This window comes from Crocodylus siamensis, chromosome 10, assembly GCF_052110815.1.
Source record: "Crocodylus siamensis isolate JL-2025a chromosome 10, ASM5211081v1, whole genome shotgun sequence".
In the NCBI taxonomy this organism is placed as follows: domain Eukaryota; kingdom Metazoa; phylum Chordata; order Crocodylia; family Crocodylidae; genus Crocodylus; species Crocodylus siamensis.
The window spans coordinates 69,407,151-69,433,425 of NC_143404.1; the positions used below are offsets into that span (position 1 = coordinate 69,407,151).

Sequence of the window (26,275 nt, forward strand, 5' to 3'; positions counted from 1 at the left end):
CTCTGCTTTTGGTGAGTTGGGCTTGGGTAATTGCTTTCAAGAAAGTACAGTAAAGTGTGCTGGGTGGTGGTGGGAAGGAGGACTGGCTTCTAATTCCTATGTGATTCCGTGAAATATCAGCCTGGTTTTGGGAATTTGGATCCTATGAAGGCTAGCTGCTAATAGTTACCTAATACAAAGGTGGTGATTCTGACACAAGGTGAGCATGAAATCATGATCTGGGTGGTGTTTAAGTCTGGGGCAACAGGAAACAAGCAAAGAAAAACATTCAATGCATCCCCTCCTGGATGAATAACTCCTTCTCCCAACAAATATGAATATAGCAAGACTTAATCTGCACCATTTTCGCCTCCCCACCACTGATAATCTTGTTCTGCTGTGCATTAGGTAAGCACCTGGTGAGTCCTATTCCGTTTCTCCTGCATAACAACGCTTGTTAGTTTGACATGAATGATCGTCTTGCTCTCTCAGGACTAAAATAACCCTAGTGCTACAGAACTGCCCCGTACAAGCAAGTCACCGCAGCTCTCCTGAGAAGTCTGGGAAGTAGGTTAAAGCAGCTCCAGGCACTTGACTTCACTAAGCAGCACTTGTTCTCTAAACCCCTCTGCCTATTGCTGCCTCCAGCTGTTTTGCACAGGTTACACACATTGTGTGATGTTCTTGAGCGGTTGCTTTGGTACCTTGCTTGCCAGATTGAATGTATGTTCTTTAGTATTCTGTAAAAATAAAACATTAAGCACAAACACCCTATGTAATACAGAGATTGGGGATCTCTCTCTCTATGGCTATGGAAGGAAATGCTAGTTGCCCTGCTAATCTTGGGTGTACCCAGTCTCCTCTCACTGAGACTATCCTTCATCTTAAATACCAGTGAGTATTTAGCACCCACAAAACCCTGGATTCGCAATGGAGACTGAGCCCATTCACTCCTTAGCCATGCATCTTCAGCAATGCCACGGTCAGCTCTTCCATGTAGGAGCAGTGTTTTTTTTGCACCCCTAGCTCTGGAAGATTTACTGGACTAGCCAGGTCTCCAGATCCTTTTTCTCGCTGGCATCTCTGTAGAGGGGATGCCAATTGTAAAGGGGGGCACAGAAGGTCCTGTGTGGGTATAAAGTTGTCATACAGTCCAAAAGGGTTAAAGAAAAACATGTTCTACAGCAAGGTAATAAAGCTGGGGTATTATGGGGTGATTGCCTTTCCCTCTCCCTCCCCCTGCCACCTTTCACTTCAATCTTTCCTCTAGGACCAGAAAAACAGGACATTTCTAGTCTCATTACCAACAACTCAAGAAAATCATCACGGGGAAGTAAGTGTGTAACTTTAGACAGTTTCTTGCAATGCTGCTGCTGCTGCTGCGATATCGGGAAGAGAAGATGAAAGCTGCCTCTTCAGATGGCCCAGGCTACAATGCTAATTAAATACCAAATTGTATAGGTATAATTGGAAGAGAAGCTAATAGTTTCTAACTAGAAGCTTTCTTCATTTTTAAGTGGACATCAGGAAGAAACAGAGGTGCTTGGTCTTCACTATTTTGCAGCCTTCTGGCATGTTGAAATAGCTGCCTTTTATTTTAGAAAAACACAGAAAGACTGAATCTTTTAACTTTTTGTTTAAAGGCCAGGGACATGACTAAGAATTAGATGAGAGCCTGAAGCTGGGGTGACTTAGCCAAACACATTGAACAGGCTTTGCCTTGTTTCCCCTGTCCTTGCCAAGCACTTAAGGTTTCCTGTAACTTGACAGGAGGAGGGAGAAACTGCTGTTTTCTTCCCCGTGGACACCAGCGGGGACTCTGCAAAAGGGCAGGGGAAAGCAGCAGGGCTTAGAAAAGCTGGATCTCTGGTTTGGCAGGCATTCAGGAACATACTTGGCTTTGTCGAGGCCAGGAGCTTTCCAGAACTGGCGGCAGGGATGCAGAAATGCAGGCTAGCAGTTCGATCGGGTGCTGCCTGACATCCAGCGCTCGGCTCACTCCCCTCCGGGCTCCTTTTCTCTTTCAGTGCTGGAGCATGGAGGACATCTTTCCAGCAGAGGACACTGAAGCCGAGCCAAGGAATTTGCCACTCTTCAAATCCAGCATGTGGTGTGAGGAGAGGAGATTGAGGACTTTCCAGCACTGGCCCGACAGCTCTCCTGTCTCTGCCCCTGACCTAGCCGAGGCTGGGTTCTTCTTCCTGGGCCCTGGCGACAGAGTGCAGTGCTTCTGCTGCGGAGGGATCCTAAGAAGTTGGGAAGCTGGGGATGTCCCCATGCTCGAACACCTGAAGTTCTTCCCTTCCTGCAGATTTGCCTGTGGCAAAGAGGTTGGGAACGAGCAGGGGCTATCTCTGCAGGAGCAGGAGATGCTCCCTATTCGGGACATCCTGGACTGTGTGGATGGGCAGATTTTCAGCCTCTTGCAGAGGATGGACACGGAGGAGACTGCCCTACCCAGCCATCCAGAATACCCAGAGATGAGGATGGAGGAGATGCGACTAGCCACTTTCCAGAACTGGCCACCCTATAACGAGATGTACCCGGAGCAGCTGGCCCACGCAGGGTTTTTTTACACAGGTACGTAGAGGAAGGAAGACCTCCTATGTGGGGCTATCTATACTGCACCTGATCCATATGCTAAATGCAGGATTAGGAGATCAAAACTCTCCATCAGAGGCAGAATGTGACTTATCGCCTCCTGGACATGAGACGCCAGCATGACCTGTTCAGAGGACCTTCCCGAATGGCAAATGGGCTCTCGGAGAAATGGGAACTGCTAACCATTTAGCACCTGAATTTGGCTTTTGAGGTTTCCCTCTTTGCATTTAATGCCTGTAAACATAGCATAGTTGCAAAAACCCGAAACAGGTTAATGGATTTGTTCATATTGCTTTCATACCTGGGAGCCCCAGCTGCACAAACGCCATCTGCAGCCACATCGCAGTGCCAAATCTGTACCAAGCTGTGGTGGAAAGTCCCTGTCCTGAAGTGTTTTGCAGTTCACACTTCAATCAGGTGTAACAAGGGGCAGGGTAAGGGTAATGGTGAGGAAGGCATTATGTAGATGTGCATGTGTTTGTATGGTACTGAGTTCTCAGTACTTTGAGACCGTGATTAAATGTCCTAGCCCCAACCAATGCACATACAGAAATGAGGTGGGGAGTGTTTCTTGAGGCGAGCTGACCATCCAAGGCCATTGCCTCTTCAGAAGCTGAGCTAGCTTCGTGATCATGGATAGAGAAGGAGACTGTTGCAGGGGACTCGCCAACTCAGTGATTCAAAGGAACCTCCTGAGGTTCAACAACTAAAGTTAAAGTTTGGGAGTTTTCAAGACTATTCCTTAAATGGCACAAGCTAGACTTTGAAAGCAGCTCTGCACTTCAGTGCTATTCCTGTCTGTGTTTTGAATGCTCCTAGATGCTTTGGGTGCATGGTGGGTTTCTTTCTTTCCATGGGGCTACAAAAAGCCCCTCTTGAAGGGCAAATATTACCCTTGGAGCAGGAGGGAGGGTGAGGAAGAGACTCCTGTTCAGGCCATTGATTGCTACCTTTTTTTTTTTTTTTTTTTTTAATTCTTTATTTTCCTAACTGGTGTACACTGCACAGCTGCATGGTGCTAGAGGGGTCTCCTGGTCAGGCTGAGCTTTTCTGGCAGAGATCCATGCTTTGCACATGTGCTGAGTCTCTATTCATCACTCTGTGAAGTAAAAGCTATGGGTGCTTAAAGGAGTTATAGGGCAGACCAGAAACAAGGGCTTGTCGAAGATGGCTCCTCAACCTTCTTGGATTCAAGGAACTTACTAGAAAATACCAGTTCTTAGCTTTCAGTCTCTGGACTATGAAAAAACAGTCCAGCAATATTTTTTTGCTTTGGATCGCAACAGGTCAGAAAATCTTTGACACTGGATTCCTATTTGAAATCACTGGGTTTATCTTGTGAGTCATATGCAAGTGTTGCACACCTAATACTAATATGAGTGGCACGCTTGAAAGGATTTCCCAGCTCTAAGACTTTTTCTTATCTAAGCTCTATGCACAGTTTTATACATCCTCTTGCCCCTGCCCCAAATCTAGCTCAGTGATTCTCAACTAAGGTGCCAGGGCACCAGATACTTTGAAGGAAGCTGCAAGAAATGAGAAGATCAGCAGGTAAACCAGGCTTGTCCCTTTCTGGATGATCCCCCACCCCTATTGCCCAGCCCCCGTGTAAGGAGGTTCTTGAAATTGGGTGCCACTCAATTCACAACTTACGGGGAGGTGCCTCCAAAAAGGCTGAGAATGATTGATTGCTTGATTGATTGATCTAGTTATCTGTGTTTTAAACCCCAAATTGGAGCACTGAGTAGTACTGGCTTGTTACTGCTTGTATCCCTAAAAGCATTTGGATTGTTAATATGAAACTATAGGCACGTTAGCCTTGTGCAAACGAACATGGGATATTTTTTATGTACGGCATGCACGTGAGCATGAATGTACTCTAACCCAGTGTTTTCTTTGGAAAGGCTTCGTTGCATATGTTGCAGAGGATGCTGGGGGGAGAATTATTATTAGGGCTGAGAAGTCTGAAATGAAACCATCCCTGTAGTTTTACAGCCAAGGAACACACCACTGAGCTTTTCTGTAATCCTAAATAGTGGAGCAGGCTTGAATGGCGTTCATTAGAGAATGGCAAATGCCAGTTTGCCCAATACCTGAGGCTCAAAGCCAGCTGGCAATAGAGATAAGAATAGCACTGAAGTCCTGGTGCTCTCACACTAGATTATTTGACGATAGATTACAAGTGTCCCACACTCTATTAAGTATGGTGTGCAGAGGAAATCAAGTGGAAAAGGTATCTTTGTCCTACAAAACTGGTGCTGGTTTAGCTGTATTGCTGCTCACCCCTGTGGCCTGTGCATTTGTGGGGCTATCTATCTAGCTGGCCTCGCATTCATTAGATGTGTTGGTTTGAAATGGCTAGTTGGGTCCCCTGTACACTTGCTCTTCTATTTTCAGCCGTGCAAGGTCTTCATAGATTTCATAGACATTAGGGCTGGAAGGGATCTTGAAGATCATCAAGTCCAGCTCCCCGCCCAAAGGGTAGGAAGTCAGCTGGGGTCTTGGCCAAATGAGAAATGGACCTTGCTGTAAATCCAACAAATAACACAAATTGCTCGTGTGTTTACAAGGCTGGGTATGTACACATACAAACGGGTCCCAGTTCAGTCATGACATGCAAGGCTCTTCTCTGCTTTTGTCTCCTTTTGTTGGTCTCTCTTTAAATCAGCTAGGTCCAGAAAACAGAACAGACTAGAAGGCAGTGGCTGTAGTTTGAAGCCTTTGTGTCTTTTGTGTTTTTTCCATTGGGATTTATTATCCACCTGCTGAGCACCTGTTGAAAAGTCTGAGTGCTGGTCTTTCAGCAGGGGACCAGTCAGGAAGCAATCCGACAATGTGGCAAACCCACAGGTCATTTGACCAGTGATGCTCTGGAATAGCCCAGCCTAGCTGGTCCAAACATTTCCCTTACTCGGTGGCTTCTGAATGCTCAGTGATTCTGGATACGACTGCTCTATGGAGATTGCTTTAGTTTCCTTTAAAGGGCCAAACTTGGGGGTGAAAAATCCTATAGAGCCCCAGGAATTTGTCTAGAATGGACCTTTGCTGAAAAGGAGGGTGGACCTTTATCTGGAAGTGTCTCCTGTATTGGACACACTGATCCTGGGCTGTTCTGTCTCCCAAATGCTTTGGGGTGACAACCCTCCTCACTAAGGAAGCCAGAACAAGGTACACTATCATGCACTGGGATTTAGTTGTGCTCAAAAATTGAGCACCTGACTGGTTCCAGAAGCAGAGAGGAGTGTGCTTTGTGTAGTACAACTTCATAAGAAGTCATGCACAAGTAGAATTTGAACGTAGAGCTGTGGAAAGAGCGAGTGTGAACACGCGTGCTTCCCCTGACCCAACACGCACGTCAAGACTTTGGGGAAACTCCCATCCAGGTGGCTCATGAATGGAACAGCTGCAGTTGGCCAACCTAGTCAGAACCGGCGTTTATGAACCCTAACTCTTAACTTGACATCCTGCTTTTGGGCAAGGAGAAGTCCTAATCCTGTTGAACTGTTCCAGTGCAGGTGCTTTGCCATTTGTCCTGTTGGCTAGTTATGATAAGAGATTGATGTATTGTGCTTCCTCCACTCCTCCCAGCAGCCACATCCTTGCCCCTGGATTTGTGAGTAATTGCTCATGTACTTTAATGTCTGGTCTCTCTCACTTTTTTTTTTTTTTCAGGTCACGGTGACACTGTAAAATGTTTTTACTGTGATGGTACCATGAGGGACTGGATGCTTGGAGATGACCCCTGGCGGGAACATGCTAAATGGTTTCCAAGGTAATTCATGGTATCCTAATAGCTGTTTGTAGCAGGACTAGTATAATGAGGCCTTTAACTGACTCTGGCCTTTCGGAAGCACCTGCAATGAATTCTGCATAAAGGGATAACAAGAGCTGCATCGGTGTCGGTGCAACCTGTTATGCTGGGATGGCAGCTCCTAAAAGCATGCAGATTCTTGCTTTGAGGCCAAGCAGCTTGGCCTCCATCTCCTGAAAGCACAAAGGGAAAGTTGGTGTGCAGACTGCAGTCTGTGTGCACCTGCACCCGTTTTGCATGTGTTCAGCCCCTTGGAGTGGGGGGGGGGGGGGTTCTCCAGTCCAACAGTCGTCTTTCCCTTTGTGTACTATTGTGTTTGTAAAGGATTATCCCAATCAAATGATCTGCCTACAAGCTGAAATCCTCCAGCCATCGAAACATTTTTGAACTGCTACGCTTATGCAGCTTGTGCCATTACCTTTGGAAGAGCTCCTTCTCCCTTGGGCACTTACAGAATGCCAAGATAGCCGCCCATTTCAATGACAGATCATGGATATTAAGACTGAAACCACCAGACTCCCTTTATGTAGCCTTATATCCTAATGATGGCTTTTTATTCGCCATTGTTTGTGGCTGGATTAAAATTGGATCCTATGTTTAACTGGGAATCTCTGCTTGGCACTTCGCCTGGGACATGAGGATCTTCTAGAGCAAAGTCCTAGTGGATGTAGACCCTCCTGTCGAGTGATACGGCTCTCGAATGCCATGCCTGTTTAAATAAACTAGTTAAGCCTGAGCAGCAAACAGACCTGAACCCCTGCTGAGCGTACAGATGGCAAAGTCTGGCTTCCTCTCTGAAAAATAAAACTATTAGTTTTGGCTTTAAACTTAACACTGCCCTTTAATCATCCCTGGAAGTGGAGCAGCCCTTGGATTCCTTTGGATCCTTTCGGTCTTGTGCAAACTGGAAGATGTAGTGTAGTGGTTTTGTGTTACAGGAGCCATGGGACTGTGCTTATTTGTCTTCCACTGAGCCAATTGTGAGCCAAAAGGCTCTCTGAGGCTGTTAGGGAAATGTGAGATGACACTTGCTTGTTGTGGGAGGATCGGGAGTCTTGGACCACTGCTGTTCTTCCTGCTAGAACTGGAAGGCCTTGTAAAGCAGATGGAGGAACTTCCCACTCCCATGAACTGTTCCTCTTAGCTGTGTATGCAAAAACATCCCCCACCAATGTGCATGGATCGCTGCATCCAGAAGCTTAGCTGGATCCCAGACAAGTTCTGCTGCCAGTTGAGTGTGGGGGTGGGAGTGCCATGTTGAACTTGTTTGCTGTCGTCGTCTTCTCCTTAGGTGTGAGTTTCTGCTGCAGTCAAAGGGGAGAGCATTTGTTACCAGGGTTCAGGAGACTTATTTCAACCCCCAAGAACCTCTGGTGAGTATAACATCTTTTCTTTTTTAAATGCAATGAATGCAGAAGAGACTTGTCTTTTCTGACTCCATCTTGTAATGTTTTCAGGGAGACTCATGGTCTCGGGATGAACAAGAGCCCTCTGCTATCCAAGGTGGGTTGTATGCAAGTCCTGGCTCTTTCGTTTGACTGCTCTGGCTTCTGTGTAGTACTCTGGAGATGGCAGGCTAAATTGCTTTCAGAGAGGTTTGCATTTTGATGCAAGAAGCAACTTCTAGAAGCAAAGGTGACTTCTAATAAGACTGGGGTATGCAGTCTCACAGATCTTGGCTAGCTCAGGTAGACATCCAGAATCCTGGGTACCCAATTGCATTTCTTAAGGTTCCTCAGTGGTACGTGATGTTGCCCGTGTCATTGGTAGATCTAACTTTCAAAAGATCTTTGGAGGCATCTGGAGCTACAGCCAATCTGAGAATGTGGAGGAGAAATTTTGAATTTGGATGATCCTGGAAATGGTCTCAAGTTTTTTGAGGAGCTGGTTCCACAGCAATTGGATTGTGAACATGAGTAAGAGGAAAGATGCTGCACTTCCAGGTTGTGTTGGCTTTTTACGGCAGTCTGAACAGACTTGCCTCTTGTTGGAAACTGCTCTCTGCTTCAGTGGTATTTGCTAATTCTGTGCGTTTGCACCAAGAGAACTGGACTTCAAAACAGGTCCATGTTTGCACCACTCTTAATCACAGCAGAGTGGAAAACTGAGGGTGAAGTTCACTATAGGCATGTTGAAAGCCTGTCCTTGGTAAACCAGGAGTTGTGGGCCAGTTTGCTAATGAAATGTTAGGTTTTTTATTCTGCAAAGGTTTTCCAACTTGGTGACTCTGAAACAGGTTTAAAGCCATAGTTTCTTCCTCATCCTATTTGGTGGTACCCTATAGTATCTGGGATTCAGCGATGCCTGGTATTCAGTCTAGCTTGTTTTTTACAAACACGTGAGATGCTGAAGGAAGAAATTCTTGGAGTACATAAACCTACCATCAGTGATGGACACTTTTTTATTTATCTGTATTCATACCTCATGGCTGATGGTTTTTTAAGGATTTAGTTGGGTGGGGAGTAGATCATGACCAGCATAGACATTTTTAAGACCTGGGTACACAAAGCCTTGGCTGGGATGATGTAGTTGGGGCTGGTCCTGCTTTGAGCAGGGGATTGGACTAGATGTGACCTCCTGAGGTCCCTTCAACTCTAACTTTCTATGACTTGTATTAAGTGAATGTCCTGGGCCGTGGACCCAGGGTTATGAAGATGGACATAAACTCAGTCTCAGCTTCTAGGGTGGATTACTTGGGACACTGCTTACCTTGAATGTTGACCCTCTTTGTGATGGAGGTATTGTGTGTGCTTGCTACTGGATTTACTTGTGCTTGGAGGTGAGGGCAGAGGGGCTAACCCTGCCACCAGTGAAGCCAAAATGCCTGCACGTTGATATGAACACCAAGAGTAGTTCTCTGAAGCATCAGAATTGCTGTTGGATCATGTTTCTAGCAGCATCTCTGAGCCTGGCCAGGTAAGGAATGACTTGGTATGAACTGCCCTTTCAGTCTAACCCTATCAGATGACTTGGCTCTCACTCTGAATTGCAAAGGTTAACACTCTGTCTAGTGGGACTCTTGATGAAAGCCATGTCTCTTGGAGAGGGGGGGAAACCAGGTCTTCATTACCTCAATTCCACTAAAGCCTGCTGCAAAACGCTTGAAATCAGCAGGGTCCTGGCTGCACCTCCTGACTCCAGAACAGCTTGTTCCTCCACTGCTTGCTGGGAGGAGAAATGAACCACTGAATATAGAAACGAAATAATTCTGCCCATAGCTATTCAAATGACTTGTCTATTGTTGTGATCTCTGGTAGGACTCATCTGATACTACGTTCTTGGAGTCGAAAGTATTAGCTGATGCACTGCATGAAGTCGGGGCATTTAAGAGATGGAAACTGTTAATAAATTGAACATTTGGCTATATAATATTTTGGAATGGTCTTTAGGCAGACTAATGCACTCAGACATATATCCTTGCCATGTCCTTCAGTGGTGGGAGTTGACCCACTTCCGGGTGAAGTATCTCCTTGCTGTGCTTTGCAGATCCTATGGGGAATCGGGAATTGCCATCTCCTCTGGATCAGTCTTGCGTAGTGCAGAATGTCCTGCAGATGGGCTTTGACCACAGCTTGGTGATTAGCTTGGCCCAGAGTAAATATCTGCTGACTGGAACATGCTACTTATCTGAGTCTGAGCTGGTTTCAGATCTGCTTCAGACCAATGGGGAGGAGAGCAGCAGTGCAGAAGGAAGCAGAGGTAGGAGTGACCCACCTGTCCTTTGGTGGCAAGTATCTTTTGGTTGCTGAAAGGTAACACCTTGCACCTGCTCCAAACTTGCTAGAGCACTTGGGGAGCTTTCTCTTGGGTCTTTTCCTAGAATGAAATTTAGGGAATGCTCCTCCACCGTATCCTGGTGATGTCAAGGAATGAGTTTGTTGTTGCCAAACAGTCTCCGGTTACTGGAATATCTGAAGTAGGCTGTTTCCCAGTAGCCTGAAATAGAGCTGCTTTTCTTGGTCTGACGGCTGTGGATTTAGCCCCCCACAAAATAGGGTACAAAGGTGGCTTAATCCCCTGCAGACTGATGCTCAGGGTACAAAATATTCAGAAATGGATTCCTTGGGCTGGACGATCCAGGAAGGTCATACAAGTCCTGTATGGCTGCTGGATATAAAATGGAGACAATGGTAGAAAGTTTGCTGCTAACTTCTCATGGGCTCTAAAACCATGAGGATACAGGCAATTGTTAAAGAGCAGACTCCTGGGACGAGTACCCCTAATGTGAGAGTGAGGTGATTTCTATATGGGAAAGAAGAGTGCAACCACACTGTGTATATGGTGGGTTTGTGTGGTGGTGGGTTTTTTGTTTTTGTTTTTTATCCTTAATGTGCTACAAGCAGCTGCCAATTTCCTCAATGGTCCAAAGAGGACACTTGTGTTTTGGAGGATACAACACGTGCATGTTCTGTTACTATGCTCCTAAAGCTTATGTTTGCTAAACACCGGTGAGCTGGGTTTTAACTTGTGGCTAACCAACATGTGGTGACACCCCCTGGCTTGGTGGAGGGTGCAGGGTCACTGGTTTTCATCTACCAGCTTTGTATGTTTGATCTAAAGGGCACTCGAACACCAAGGGACCACTTCCTTTTTAAGCCAAGTATTTCTCACAATGGGAACGTTACCCTGTTTGTTGCTTCTGGTTCATGTAGACCCTGCTCCGAGGGAAGGCGGTACATCGGGACTGAAAGGGGAAGCCCGAGCTGAGTGCTCCAAAGAACTGGGTGAGATGAAGAGGAAAACTTTTATAGATCTTCCTGGCCCTGCCCAGACAATAGCAGGGGCTCATCACCTCTGGCTTTCCCAGAGGAACTGGGAAGGGGAATGCATTGTACTACATTGGAGTTGAGCTTAAAGGCCACACTTGGGGATTAAGGGCCCACTGCATAAGAAGCTGTACATATGCCAAAAAAAAAAGAGCTTGGCATGGATAAGTAGTAAAGCAGGGCATGGGCATATTTCTCTCCCTGTCCCAAACATGCATCTTTGAAATGCCAAACCCTTTTTAGCACATCTGCATGACCTCTTATTTTGGTCATGAAGCCCTAAGAGGCTTGGCAGCATGAAACTCTGAACAAAATGACGGGCCATAGCTCCTAAGGTCCCACTTAAACTACAGAATGGGAAACTCAAGTCGGATGGGAAGGTGCTGGAAGAGCTTTTGGATTTTATTTTGCAGCAGGTCCTACACTGAGCACAGAGGAGCAGCTGCGACGCCTGCAGGAAGAGCGGATGTGCAAAGTCTGCATGGACAAGGATGTGTCCGTCGTCTTTGTCCCTTGCGGACACCTGGTGGCATGTGCAGAGTGCGCCCCTAACCTGAGACAGTGTCCTATCTGCAGAGCATCCATCCGGGGGAGTGTGAGGACGTTCCTGTCTTGAACCACGATGCAGTGTAAGGGCCCTCATGGGATCCTGGGTGAGTTGCAAAAATCATTTGGCCTGCCTACCTTGTGCATGGCTCCGTTTGTATCAAGTTACACTCATGTTTGTGTTAAAAGGGAAGAGTGGTAAATGGACACCGTCTGTCTCTTCCTCCAGCAAGGCAGATGGCCTACACTTTTAGATGTATCCCTGCTACCAACCCCATTGCCACGAAGAGTTGCTTCTGGGTTCTGGTTCAGGGGCACCTGAATTTTAAATAAGCGCTCTCCAAAAGGGGCAGGGAGGAGTCATTGCTTGAAGCAATTACCTCTCCACTCTAGATTTGAGATTTTTCTCCCTTAAAAAAAAATTCCCCTTTTGCAAGGAAGCTGTCAATATTGGCAAATAAAATCAAATTGCTGCTCAGATGAAGTTTATGATGCTCCTTCTTAGGGGTAGGTGTATCAATTGGCAATGATGCTTTTTTTTTTTAATTATTATTTATTTATTTATTTTTCCCCTCCCCCCATTGTTATTGTGTTAATGGCAACGTGTGTGTAAAAGGGATGGCTCCAGTCTCATGTCCCAATTTCCTCCCTCACGCCCCTTTCCACTTCAAACATTTGAATGACTAAATAAAACAACCCTGCTTGGCTTGTCTTGCAGGCTCTAGCTGCCTCTTTCCTCCACTGATAGAGGACGTGCGAGATATCTGCTCCAAAACATAGTTGTTTTTTTGAAAAAGGACAAAGTCACAATTTGGTATCTCAACTGAAGGTCTCCATGATGCTGTGAACAGAGCATTTGGCAGTATACTCTTCCATCCTCTTTATTTCCTTTTTTAGCAGAAAGAACGGAAGCCAGCAAGCATGGAAAAGGCTGTACGGGACACTTCAGGGGGCTGTTTGGTGACCCAGACTGCAAGTGCTTTCTAGCAAGAAGCTAAGAGAGGCCTTGACCAATAAGATTTGTTCATGGGATTGGAAGAAGAAAAGCAAACTCTTTGTAGATTTGTACTTTTAATGTTGGGAAAAATAAAGCTATTTTCTCTTTCAGGCCGATCTGTTTGAGTCTGGTCACTAAAAGGCTCTAAAACAACTTCCGGCTTGTGAGCTAGCCAGTTGCAAGACTTGCATAAACTAACTGTTACGAGTTGAACGGCAGCTTCTTTCTATTGCCACTTAGCTGTAGTTTTGTGGGTTTTTTTTCTTGTTTGGGTGTGAACTAATTAAGCAGCTTCCCTTGGCATAGCCCTACTTTCTTCTTTGCAATCTCATCAGCTGGAGTCCAGCACTGAGTCTTTGTTTCTCCTGAGCAGCTCAGTGGAGGTGCACATCAGCTATATTTGATCCCCGGTCACTTAAACCTGGTTCTGCGCTGGCTTGCCTGACTCGCTGGGTCAAGACTTACGAGCCTTAGTGGATGGTTCTAACTAAGGGGTGTAGCCTTGGTCCTCCTCTCTTCCTCCAAAAGAAAAGTTTATTTTTATGCAGCATACTTCTCTTCCAGTTGCCCAGCATCACGGGGATGAGAAGAACAACTAAACTGTTTGTTGTCTTACCTTGAAGACAAACCATGGGGTTTGGTGGAGCTTGACTAAACTTGAATGCTCTTGTAGGTTAAAGGTGCACTACTGAATTTGCTGGACTGTTCTATCTGGCTTATGCAAAGTGGCTATATTAAGCACCGTTAATAATCCTGGAGGCTACTTTTTGGCTTGGAGTTTCTCTGTTTCAAGGTGTGTAGTGTAGTGTAGTGTAGTGTAGTAGCCTGAAAAAACTTGAGGCTAATTTTGAATTGAAGCTGGCTCTTAGTAGCACACAGCTATGCTCAGAAATAAAGAATTGGCGGCAGCAGCAGGACTGTAGGGTCCTGACCATCAGCTGCCCAGGAGGTAGGCTGAAATTTTGAAAGAAATCTTTCCTGTAGAATAAACCCATTAGAAATCACTTTGTTCTAGTGTCAGAAGTTCCTGTGGCAGTCTGTTTTGTGTTGCTGTTTCCAACCTATGCATGCATCCCTCCATGGCTCCATGCAACCATTAGTGTGAATTTCAGTCTATATCATTTAATAAAAATATAGACTTTGTCTACAAACTTGTATGAATTATAACTATATATTTTTAACCAGTGGATGGCAGTATTAACTTAACCATGATAGGAGCTGTGCAAGTAATTGTTCTTTCTTCCCTACAGCATGATAGAAATATGAATATATGTGGATTCTTAGGATGGGGGGAAAAATGTCTGTTTGAATTATTAAATGTGGAATACCTATATCAAAAGAAGCACTAAAATGAGCTGGAATATTCATATCCCTGTGAAAAGAGAAAATAAGTGGAGGTCACTTAAGATGAGTAATGTCTCAAAACTTGTCCTATTGGCCTTTTTTTCTAATGAGACCAGTTCCTATGCAGACACAGGCATAAATCAGCAAAATTTTAATCCTCTTATTTTTTGATTCAGGCCTCCGTCTTCCCCTGCAGTAAACAATCCCAACCATAGTCAAGACTGTGTGGAGTATGCTTCACTTCAAGGGATGTTATTTGATTCTTTTCCGAGGCTACTCAAGACCCCTGCAACCCAGATCAACTTAATCGGGTTTCAACTATTAAGAGGAGAGAATGCAAAGTTGGAGTGAAAAGAGTGGTTTAGTTCATTTAAACATGAGTATCTTTTGGCTGTGTTGCTTTGCATCCTATATCTAGGTCTTGGTAAGCTTGTGCAATTTATAAAGTACTTTGAGACCTTGATTATTATTAATAATAATATTCTTCCCCGCCCCCCCCAAGATGATGCAACATGCCAGCTGTTTAAAACTAACATCGACACCCCCTCCCCTTCCCCTAGTAGATGATCTGTTTTCAGTTCCTCTCTGATGAACAAGAGGTAACAAAATGGTTTCCACTTCCATTGGCTGCGCTCAAGAAAGAAGGCTGTAGGGCTAAAAGAAATTCTAGTGTTGTTCTTTCGTCTTTCAGTAAGACAGTATTTTCTGCTCAAGTGAGAGGATAAGGCTAATTATACATAAAGGAAAAAGCCTTTCATGCTACCAATTGAAAGTATTCCCCCCACCCCCCCCCAACTGAAATTCAAGGAGCCTTTTACTACTCAAGCAATTCTGGGAATTAGCATGATTCAGAAAAGCGGACAAAGGAAGAGAAGGTGGAGAAAGCGCTGAAAGATTGATAGCTCCAGCCTACACACCCAAATTGCTGCACTGTAACTGCACTGCACAAGGGCTTTCATTTTTTGCTGTGAATGGGAGTGATAAAACAGACCCGTGTGGTGGCTGGAATGTCTTTAAAAGCAAGTCGTCTCTTTTTGCCACCTTTGTCTAAAATTAAAGTGGGGGTTCTGGTTGAGCTGTTGTTCAGTGTGACGCAGATTCCCCTTTTTTTGTAAAATCTGCTCTTGAAGGATGGGGCGAGAGAAGAAATGACATCTTTTAAGCAGGGATGTACTTTCTGTGGATACGAGAGAGGAAAGATGGGGCTGGTCTGTGTGGCTCTGAATTGCAACAGGTAGCTGGAAGTGGGTGTTAGGTAAAAACACTTCATACACTTCCAGTAATAATCAGCCTTTGAACGAAGTCATTCCTTCCTCCTCGGGAGACTCCTAGGTGCCTACCTATTGCTTAAAGCTTCCCAAGCAGGAGCTGTACTCCTACTATTTTGTGTTTAGCTCAGTTGAATAACTCTTCCACCCCCCATCAAAGCATCACCTTAGCTCCTTCCAACTTTTTTTTTCTCCCCCTTAATAAAATAAATAAAAATGATTATTTTGGCTAAATTGAGCAAGATCATGACACATACCATTGCTCCTGCAGCATAAGAGGGAGTGAAGCTGCAGAGAAAGGCAGGTTTGTAGGTGTGTAGTGCTTGGGTCCAAATTGGGGTATTTTTCCAGAGCTTGATATTTGTGTGTTGAAGTAAGGCAGCTAGCAACAAGTACATCATTCCTTTCTCAAGTTATTTTATTTATTGTTTTCAAATGAATTGCTGTGGCCCACAATGCCATTTCATTACACGCATATGCTCCCTCTTTCTTTCCTTCCCCTCTTATTCCTTCCTCCACCAATGTCCGTCGGGACCCCTTGGCTCGGGACATTCCTGGAGTAAACGTGGCTGTTGTGTGGATGAAGCTGGCCCTACGCAGCTGTAGCATGTGGACTGAGCCTTCCCCAGTGCTGGCTGCAGTCTGCCAGCTATGACTGTAGCTGCACCAGGGTTGGTGTCCTGGGGATGTTGTTATCAGCTGCTGCTTCCCCGGGTGGGCTTGCTCACGGTTCAGGCTGGGCTAAATTGCACCAAGGGCAACCAGGGGCTTTGCATGCTTTGGCAAAGAGCTCCTAGCAGCCCATCTGCACGGGTGGCTGAAATCGTAGGAAACGCATCATGTGAGCAAGGCCATAGATGGTAAGGGATGATGGCAGGAGGCAGGCATGAACGGGCAGGCAGGGGAAGCACGCAAACCCTTCTTTAACTGCTAAAACAAATGCCCCAACATATCTCCAAAGTAAATATCCTCTTCACCATCTCTCAAAGGCAAGGAGGACATCAGAGGGTGTTCAGGGCTTTTGGTCCATTAAAAAAACAAAGTAAACTACACAACCATGGCAGCCTGAGCTAGTGGGGTACGCAGCACTGTCTTCATTACAGATCCGAGGTGGAAGAAAGCATCTCACGGTTCAACTCTTGATTCTCAAGCTGGAGCGAAGGGTTTCCATTGAGGCTGTTCTTTGCAGCCAGCCCTGTAATCTTGCCCTACCTGTGGGCCATGTAGGGCCAGGCCAATGGTACTAATGGTTCATCAGGATGCTCACAGAATAAAAACAAACCAAGTGGTGGCTCTTGTGTGTGCATTTGTTGTGCTAAAAAATATAACAAAATAAAAAGTGGAATGGATTTCACCATCCTGGTGTTTCCTCTGCTGCAGCTCCAGGCCAGGGTGGGGGTTGCGTCTTGCAGCACCTTTGCTTCTTGGGTGCAAGGTTTATCCAGCCTTGGACTCCTCTTCACTTACGCAGGCCTGTAGAGAGGCAAGAAATCCATCAGTGCAGGAGGCAAGGATAAAATATAGGCTATTTAAGATGATCTGAAACCATATGGAGTCCGTAGGAGCAAAGTAAATGGCATATCCCATGTACATGTGTGCTCTGCAGAATGCACACTGCATGGTTCACCTATAAAGCTCATAAGCTCTGAAATCCCACAATCTCCAGACAAAGGGGCACATTTTAAAGGTATTTAGGCAGGGTTTTCCAAAGTCTGTAGGTCTCCTAGTCTAGGGACAGAAATTAACAGATAAACCGGTGCAAGTGATTGGAAACCAGTTCAAATCTGTAATGCAACAGAAGTTTAATGCACATAAACTGCTTTCAAAATGGCTCAGACTACATTTCAAAATGTAGTGTCAGACTTAACTGATTTAAGTGAAATTGGTTTATTCGCCTTCTGTCCCAGATCCCCTCCAGATTCAGGTGAATAGTCCCCCAGCATCGCAGGATGCTTTGCATCTTCTCCACAACCCCCTTTGCCCCCTTTGCAGGGTAGCCTTGGCCCAAGTTGTCTGCTCCAGCTTCTGGCCGGGACCACTGCCGGCATGTGGCTGCATTTCCAGAATCAAAAGTGATTCTTATCGGTTCAATCTACACAGCTTAGACTAACGTGCGAAGATTAAATCCGTTTAGCCTTGGCCTTTTTGACTTTCTGTACTTAGCCCTATTGTTTAAATCAAAAGCTAAGTGCCTAGACATATAGCACGCTCACTAGGAGCCTCTCTGCATCTTTGAGGACCAGAATACCTTTAAAAATTTTGCCCTTAGAAATAGGCAGGTTTTGCTAGCGAGGGTGTAAGAGTAGCGGGAGCTCCCTAGGCTGTTTTTTCCAGACTTATTCTCTTACAAGCCATCTTTTAAAAAGGGCAGCTCTACCCTATGCTCCACTGCTCAGTGTAGCAACCTGCATTTATGGAATGCTAAGGCTGCAGATTTTCCAAAATTTTCTACAGTTCTAACATTTTTCCAACTATTTCAGTTGGTCTAACAAAAAACAACAGGATTTACCCAAAAAACCTTGTCTGCTTATGTTACTGATGTCCCAAGACAACATCAACAGATGCTTCCTAACAGACCCAGTTCCTCGTGCACTGCTCAGCTGCTTAAATGTTAGGAAGGGAATGACCCTCAAGACCAAAGAGCAGCAAAAATGAGATGGAAAAATTAAAAGCCACTTTTTTTTAACTGTTCTCAGACTGTCAGAAAATGGGATGAATGCTGCCAATGGAAACCCACCAACTAGCAGAATTTACTCAGTTCCCGTACAAATGCAAGATGTCGGCAAGGCTCCCAAATACCTGCAAACCTTCTGAGTTCCCAGTTCCACCCCCTGTGTGAACCATCCTATGGCTTAGCATGAAAATCATGCCTGGGGCAATTTTAGTCTAAAAAAGGATCGGTACTAAACAACCATTCCCTTCTGAGATAGATAGTGGCATTATCTGCTTAAATAACTTCTCTAAAGCAAGCGTAGCGCTGAGTCTGATACATTAGCGCTGATTCTGATACCGTGGCGTTGTACATCAAAATCTCCTGGTGACTGGGAAGGCAGCGTAGGTACCTGAGGTTTTGATGACCTTAAGAACAGCAGCTTTGTTCAAAGATCTCAAGCCGTTCACAAGGTTAAATTTCATTGCAAGAACCGCTTTGGTTGCATTAGCTACTGAGTGGGTACACACAGTGGGAAGCTTTGCTTTAAAATATTAAATAACCCCAAACTGGTAGCCGAAGTAGAGCAGACTCTCTGTAGGAAGCTCAGGGAAGACAATATTGCAAAGAGACATGGCATGAATTTCAGCATTACCTAATGAGGGACAGACCCGGTGAGCTCCTCAGCTTCCTACCCTCACTGATGAAAACCCATTAGGCAGGGAACATACTTTCTCTTTTGGCTGGATGAGACATTTATCTTTAGTTTTCAATAACTCCTTTGTCATCCTACGCTCTCATATTTCAACCCAGGTCCTCATACACTATCCCCTAACACGCCTTCTAGTCACATTCATTAGAAGATTAATTTTAAAGTGAATGATTGGTGTCACCTTTTGCTCAGCGAGCAGCAGTTTGATTGATTCAGAGCAGGTGACTTTCACAGACAACTCAAGCGAACTTCCATACGCTATCGGTCCAGTTTCTATGTGAGGCCATGAACACAAATAGCTTCTCTCTGGGATTCATGCAGATGTTACCAGGGGAGGTCCTCTGGCCTGTACTATGCAGATCAGAATAGAGGAGCACAATGGTCCGGGGAGCCTTAACATCTATAAAGCTTCAGAAAGGTTTCAGAGAGGTGGGGAAGAGAGTCAGGGTGAAGATGAAAGATGGGATGAGAGAGAAGGAGCATGGCCAGGAGGGGAAGATGTGCATTAGAAAGGTAGCTAAGGCCTGAGTGAGGGTGAACCATCTCATTCAGTAGAGACCAGCGTGATCCCATGAGAAAACAGGACTGTGGTAAAACAGTGAACGTATCACAGGAGTGATACGGCGGACTGGGGAGAGGATGGGTTGTGGCATCCTCAGGACCAACACTAATCCGGTGTGGGAATCGGACTGGACTTACTAGTGTTATAAAGGAATTTAGTTTCCCCAGTGGAGCATTGAGAAAGGATGATCAAGCTCAAAGCTCCTAGGCAGAGGTTAATTTGGAGGGGAGACAGAAGTGGTTTTGGGGGGTTTTTGTGCAATCTGGAGCCAGGTATAAAACATGAACTGTGGCTGAGATGCCATGACATTATTATAAAATTATTACAAAGACTTGGTATTCTGGCTCTCCCAGAAAATGAGCCCAGCAATAAGAACTGGGCTCACGGTGCCGACAGGCTACGAGATGCTCTGGAAATCGTTCCTTCCTTCTGCCCTGGCTCCCACTCTGGCTGGGCCCATGCAGAGGAGAGGGAAGACCCAGACCAGCCATAAACAAAATGTATTGCCCTCCAGAGGTCACAGTGAAATCTATGGGTTTCATCTTATCCACTTCTCAGGAGTGAACTGTCTCCAGCCCAACTTCATCTGTGCAATTAAAGCACGACTGTGTACAGCAGTGGTGCTAAACCGTGGGTGCCACACAATATTAGCACCATTAGGTGTGCAAATACCTACGTACAATTCACAAGATAAAAAAAAAAGAGATATCAAATAGGAATCCATAGTGGCCAAAACATTTTGACCTGTCCTGACCTTTCTGAGTTGTCCGCAATGGAAGCACAGCTATATTTGTTGACTGTGGAAAACAAAACGAGTGAGGGCTGAAATGGCATTTTCCAAGGGGTGCTCCGAGTCCAGCAATCTGAGACCCATTGGTATACAGCCTCACCAAACCCACCCCAACAACAACCAGGACTGAATTACTCGTACTAAATTACTCGTGGTGTCTCCGAGGGATCAATGGCATCTGTCTGCTTTAGTAGAGTCTTGCAAGGCAGCTTGCACTGCCATTGCCCTGTGCTGTACCAGTTGGGGGGGAAAGAAGCCTCTCCTACCAGCGATGGCTGCTTCTGCAAACTCATTTCAGGAGAAAAACAGCCAAAAGTCTTTTTACATAAGTGCAATTTTTCTGAGCTGCACCACTGAGACAGCTTAGTAAATCAAGCAGCTACCTAGGAGCCCCACAGCTTCTACCAACTCCAGAAAATCCCATCCCACAGTGACAAAATAAGAGGGAAATCAATATTTAATCTTCGGTTGCATCCTTCCTAATAAAGCTGCTGCACCCCTTAGTTATGAACAATTTAACTCCTTTGCAAAAGGCACTTGTTTTCCTGGGCTTGTGCTGTGATGGCACAGAGTGTGGGGGTGCAGATGTATATTGGGGTAGCTATTCAACTCTAGTTTAGGGTGAGTTCCCTTCTTTTTGTTCCACCTCCCTCCCCTTCAGCCTATTTGCTTTAAGGGGAAAAAAAAAAATCTCTCCAAGCATTAGACCTAAAATCAGCCTCCCTTAACAGCACCCCAGCATGCAATTTTCTCTCAGATTCCACGTGGGGAGTAACAGAAATTCAATGCTTATTGCTGCTTAACTTAGGTAATACCAGCCTTTAGGTCCGAGGAACTCATTAAGAAGCAGTTCTTAAGCGGACCGCACAAAAGCCTTTGTGCACTGAATAGCCAAATGGGGATTATCAGAGGACAGGAGTTGGAATTCAAGGATGGATTTCTATTAAATGGGTGCAGGGGGAAAAAAAGCTTTGGATCCTGCGAGATGGTCTGTCTGTACAACAGGAAATGCAATTCCAGCAAAATAAATCCAGAAGGCCAAATGCAGCAGCCTGTATTACCCATCTAACAGGGTGGAAATGCCAGCTTTGCACCGTGCGGGTGCACACCAGGAAAGATACAGGAAGACCCAGCAGCCTCAGCAGTTCATGGAGCTAGGGTTTGGGCTGGTTTTGTGCCATCGGGGAGGGCTGGTGAGCAGAGGAGCGGCCAGCGGATGGGACTGCTTGGTTGAGAGGGGCTAAAACTCTGTTGTGTTGTAACTCAGGCAAAAAGCTGAGCTGCAGCTTTGATAGCAAAGCAAGGGGCGCCTGCTTCTGTGTTGAGGGACAGGCAGATCCTCCCCTCCTTCCCAATATATGCATACAGCCGCCCTGCACAGAGCTCTCTTCTTGGGTCTCCACTGAAGGGCCAAAGCTTTAATCAGACATGGTAGCAGTTAGTCCTAACTGTGAACCAGGATGGCAGCACAGCCTGGCCCCCATCAGCAACCTCAGCATCTTCGCCCCTTCTGGCGACGTGGGGCTGGACCCGATGATCTTCCGAGGTCCCTTCCAGCCTCACAACCTATGAACCTGCCCCCATCCATACATACCCTGACAGGTGAGCACACCGAAAACCAACCCGTTAGAGATGAACAGTAGCACCCTTGAGCCATGAAGCCAAGCAGCACGTGCTGTCTCGTGAGCCAATACTTACAGGTAGGTCTGCTTGAACAAAAGGTTGGTGGGTTTTTCATTGACATGGTAGAGAGGAAATGGATCAAATCCACCAATGAAATCAACTGAAAGAAAAATCAAAACCCAAATAATAAATGAATTAAAAAACAAAACAAAAAACCCCCAAATACATGGCAGGGATGAGGAAAGGAAAACGGGTAGGTGGCACAATGTAACAGAAAATGGTGTGGAGACAGAAAGGTGACTGCTAGCAACCCTCTGCTTTGCCTTTATTTAGGACTCATGACAAATGAGAGGTCTTTGCCTATCCAGAACTATCTACCTAGACCTCCTGGGAATGGAAACTCTTTGGTGCATGACTTTTCAAGACGGGAGTTAAGAAAAACACAAAGGTCAAGAGAAACAAGAGGCCAACTACAGCCCATTTTCATGGGGGTCCGTGTCACATTGCAGCTGGCGGGAGCTGGTGAAGAATACCTCTGCCTCTCCAAAATGTGCAGGGCTAGCAGGAAACAGTGGGCTGCACAGGTGATGCTGGTAAGTGGAGGCTTGCTTGCTAGAGGGTCTTTTAGGGGAGACAGTGATACATATATCACTTGGTATATTAGAAACCTGCTCTTTCCCCTGACCCTGATCATTTTTCAGATCTCTTTGAGTTGAATAAACTTGTAAAAATATTAAGATTACTTTCTCCAATGCCCAGACTAGGACAAGGGAGTTTTCACGCTGCTGACTGTCAGACTGTTCTGCTCACACTTATAAATAGCGTGGCTGTCCCGGTGTAGTTGTTTTGCATCTGGTGACCACGTTTCTGAACGAGGCCATCATCCAGCACAAAACGTTCTGACAATCAGATTTCTCCTAAAATGAGGCCAGTCTACACTACAAACCCTGTCAAAATAGGTAGCTCAGCCCAGGGTGTGCCATAATGTGAGCTGCGAGCAACCTAGCAAAGCTGGCGGAAAGCTCCTGGCATTAAGCAGCTTATTGTGCATGGGGCGGGGGGGCCCAGGGAAAAACTGTCCTGGCCAAACTGTGGAGTTGCTCATATAAACTGCATTCACCTTGCAAGTGCTTTGCTGATATGGCATACTGGTCAACCACACCTAGAGCAGATCTGGTCTGACTCATACTGTTTGGTATGTGGCTTCAATAGTAAAGTTAGAGACAAAGGCTGTGATTTCCTAGGGCTCCAAGAGGAGCTTCCAAGTGAGATATCAGCATTTAATGTGTTGAGGCTCCTTTGAAAACTTCATCTTAGAGTATATATTGTATTTCAGCTTCAGGGAGATTCTCATTAAGACTGCCATACTGGCTGAGACGTGTGGTCCACCCGTTCCAGTATCCTACCCCCTATACTGTGTTTCCTACACCTAGGAAATATTCTGTAATTTCCTCCAGTGTCTGGCTAGAACTAGACACTGGAGGAAATTACAGAATATTCTGCCCACAGGGGAAGATTTCTGAACCCCAGTCTGTATTATGTATGCTTATGCTGTATTTAACAGCTGACTTCCCATTACCTATACAGATGTCCACTCTTTTTCTTTCCAGAAGGTGGGGCTGTCATTTAGTTCTATATTTTACAAATCATACATTAATAAAACAGAAACATTACATATATATCTATCTATCATTACAGATATCTGTCTACCTATCTATATCTAGCTAGCTAACTATATTTATACACAATATATATATATATAGAGAGAAAATGTGTATATATATAATATATATATATATAATATATATATATATTTATATATTACACATTCTCTCTCTCTATATATATTATATATATAGCTAGCTAGCTATAGATAGATAAAATGTGTTTTTTATATATATATATTACACATTCTCTCTCTCTCTATATATATATAGCTAGTTAGCTAGCTTATATATCTATCTATATCTACATATATATAATCTTTAGACTCCAAGACCTCAGCACACCCCCGCCCCTGCCCAGCACTAGTTTGATAAACAGCGGGCACATCTACACATTGCCCTACGGTGACATAGCGACACTCTACATTGCTGTACAGCGCGCTGCGGTGATGTAGTAATCGTGTAAGTACACACGTGATTGCTAGCTATGTCGCCATAGTGGCATGCTTTCCGCTTCTTCATGTGCACCACCCGTACAGCGCAGTACAGGCGGTTACTGCGCCATGTTTGAGTACTTTCAAAAGGACTTTGTGCTTTTTGGAAGTACTCAAACACGACGCAGCAGCAACATCACCGTACGGCGACGTATAGACATGCCCGATGTGACTCTGCTGAAGCAATTGTAGAATAACTGTAGATCAGGGACAGCATTCACAAAAGGATCTAGGTGATTTAGGAGCTTGAACTCCATTGAGTTTCAATGAGACTTGGCCTTCTACTTGGTTGAATCACTTTTGAAAGGAGGACCTAGGTGCTTTTTTTTTTGCCTAATAACTCCAAAAAGAAAAAAAAAAGGCTAAAATTTTCAAAATTGATTAGTGACTTTTTTTTCTTGGCCTCAGTTTTTTGGCTGACTCAATGGCCAGAAAAGGGCATGATTTTCAAAAAATGATTAGCTCTGGCCCCTGAACAATCTTGGCTATCTCAGTTTGAGCATCCAGCGGCCTAGTCACATAGGAAAATCTTAGCTATAGTTCATCCATATATTATGATGCATTAGCACGTCTAAAATATTCTTGCCCACAGTTCAGCATTAGGAGATCCTGTTATGTTTTTTCTCATGAAAATCACGTTAGCAGAAGCTTCCTGATTAACGTGCTCCAGCACTTGTAATTACTTCATGCCACATATCAAAGGAACATTTAAAAGAAACCACAAATGGAAGAGAAAATTAAAACTCGGTTCAGATTTGTTCAGGTCACTGGAAGGATCTACCACCGTGAATGTGAAATATTGATGGTTTGTCACTGTTAATTATTCAAGCTGGCATTTCAGCTCTCAGTCTGGGAAGCTGGGAGAGGTAAGACACTGACGGTAGTAAAAGAAACTCTGAAATACAGCTGTGTATTTTTAGATAATTCATTCCACTTGTAAGGGCTTCTCCTGAAAAAAAAGCATTGGGTATGAACAGACTCTGGTGACTTATTTTTCATTTACAATATTTAAAGGAACAGACCTTTAAAGCCTTTTAGGTAACTCATAATGATGATGCTGGTGAGAGAGGGATAAAGGTGATGGAGCAAAACATTTTTGATTACTTATACTATAGGGCTTTGCAGCTTGTGTAGTAGCTAAGGTCTGAGAAAAGGGATCAATAAAACCTACTCTGGTCAATACAGAGACACAAGAAGCAACAGAGAAATAGGCAGATTAAGTCAGACCAATAATGTCGTTTCTAACCTATTTGAAATCAAACTGTCCTTGCTTCAAATGTTCAACTGAAGCCCAGTATTTTTCAGCAAACATCTTTGCCATCCATTTTTTTTCAAGGACAAACCTCCTCCCACTGATGTGATAGATGAGGCGCCTTAAGGAAGTGGTATGTGGCCAGATCCTTAACTGCTGTCAGCTGGCTCAAACTCACGGACTTGAATAAACCTATGCTAACTAAAGCCCGCCGAGGACCTGACTCAGGTGCAACCCACTGCAATACACTTCAAAGAGAATATGGTACAAGGCCATTCATAATTAGCAGACACCGTCTTGGTGCACTTGATACCAAGCACAAATAAATGCAAGTTTAGCTTACATCTCTCCAGTTAAATCCAGGACCCTTATCATCCAACTAGCTTTTCTCTGGCTCTCTCTTTTTCTTTAGCTTCATAACAACAAACCCAAAGCACCTAAGAAAACTCCACATCAAGCACGGAGAGTTTGTAATCGCACCACCTCGGTTTTACACGTTGATGATCAGTTCAGTTATCTGCAAATAGTCTTGCTCTCAGTATCGCCCTCCGCTCACACCTATCAAAAGAAATTCAGCCCATGGCCTTGCTGCTCATTCGAACACATGAGACCCGATTCTCCACTTACTTTCTCCAACTTATACTGGTGAAACTTCACTGGTTTCTCCTGTTCAACACGTGGGAAGCCATAAGCAACCGCTTTGTTTCTCTTTCTAAGACAGGCATACCCAGGAGACAAAATCAAGCTCTTGGGCTGAAAGCACCTGACAGCTATGGGATATTTAGAAAGACGAAAGGATCTTGAGGTCTTTGCTAGGCACTTGCAAGGCGAGAAGGAACAAAGGTTGATAAGAAACTGCTCTGTCCCTTTTTCCGGACTTCTTCTCTCTCTCATTTTCTAGTTGAAGGCTGACACTGAAAGCCCAAACCTCATGCAGCCAAATCCGAGAGAAAGGGAATATTTTATAAAACCACTGCCAAAGAATTTGATGACAAATACTTACAGCTGTCCTCTTCCTCTGTGAAAACACTGACAACATAACAGGCGTAGACAAAGCCCACCAGCTGGAAAACAGAGAGGAGAAATCATTCAGCATCATTGTTGTAAGCAGGACAAAACCTGCTTCATACGGGTTAACAGCTGCACATTGACTTCAAACTCAGTGGAAACGACAGAATTGGGAAACAAGGTAAGATCTGCGACACAATAACCAGCA

At 44.9% G+C, this 26,275-nt stretch overlaps 2 protein-coding genes across 3 annotated transcripts in view; one reads left to right on the top strand and one right to left on the bottom strand.

The window, feature by feature from the left end:
* The first annotated feature begins 1,944 nt into the window (after window positions 1–1,944).
* BIRC7 (baculoviral IAP repeat containing 7) lies at window positions 1,945–12,792 on the top strand. Its single transcript, XM_090064934.1, has 7 exons — window positions 1,945–2,559; window positions 6,253–6,352; window positions 7,683–7,764; window positions 7,849–7,894; window positions 11,044–11,115; window positions 11,571–11,810; window positions 12,601–12,792. The coding sequence occupies exons 1-6, from the start codon at window positions 2,016–2,018 to the stop codon at window positions 11,771–11,773; spliced, it is 1,047 nt and encodes a 348-aa protein (XP_089921060.1). The 5' UTR covers window positions 1,945–2,015; the 3' UTR covers window positions 11,774–11,810; window positions 12,601–12,792.
* A 2,924-nt stretch (window positions 12,793–15,716) lies between these two features.
* NKAIN4 (sodium/potassium transporting ATPase interacting 4) overlaps window positions 15,717–26,275 on the bottom strand; it is a 73,406-nt gene continuing 62,847 nt past the window's right edge. The window contains exons 5-7 of one of the 2 annotated variants that reach the window (XM_090064918.1): window positions 26,063–26,123; window positions 21,725–21,809; window positions 15,717–16,785 (exon numbers count right to left, since the gene is read on the bottom strand). In XM_090064918.1, the coding sequence (XP_089921044.1) occupies window positions 16,776–16,785; window positions 21,725–21,809; window positions 26,063–26,123 (156 nt within the window). In that variant the 3' untranslated portion in view covers window positions 15,717–16,775. The remainder of the gene's footprint in view (window positions 16,786–21,724; window positions 21,810–26,062; window positions 26,124–26,275) is intronic. The other variant, XM_090064920.1, reaches the window with a different exon arrangement.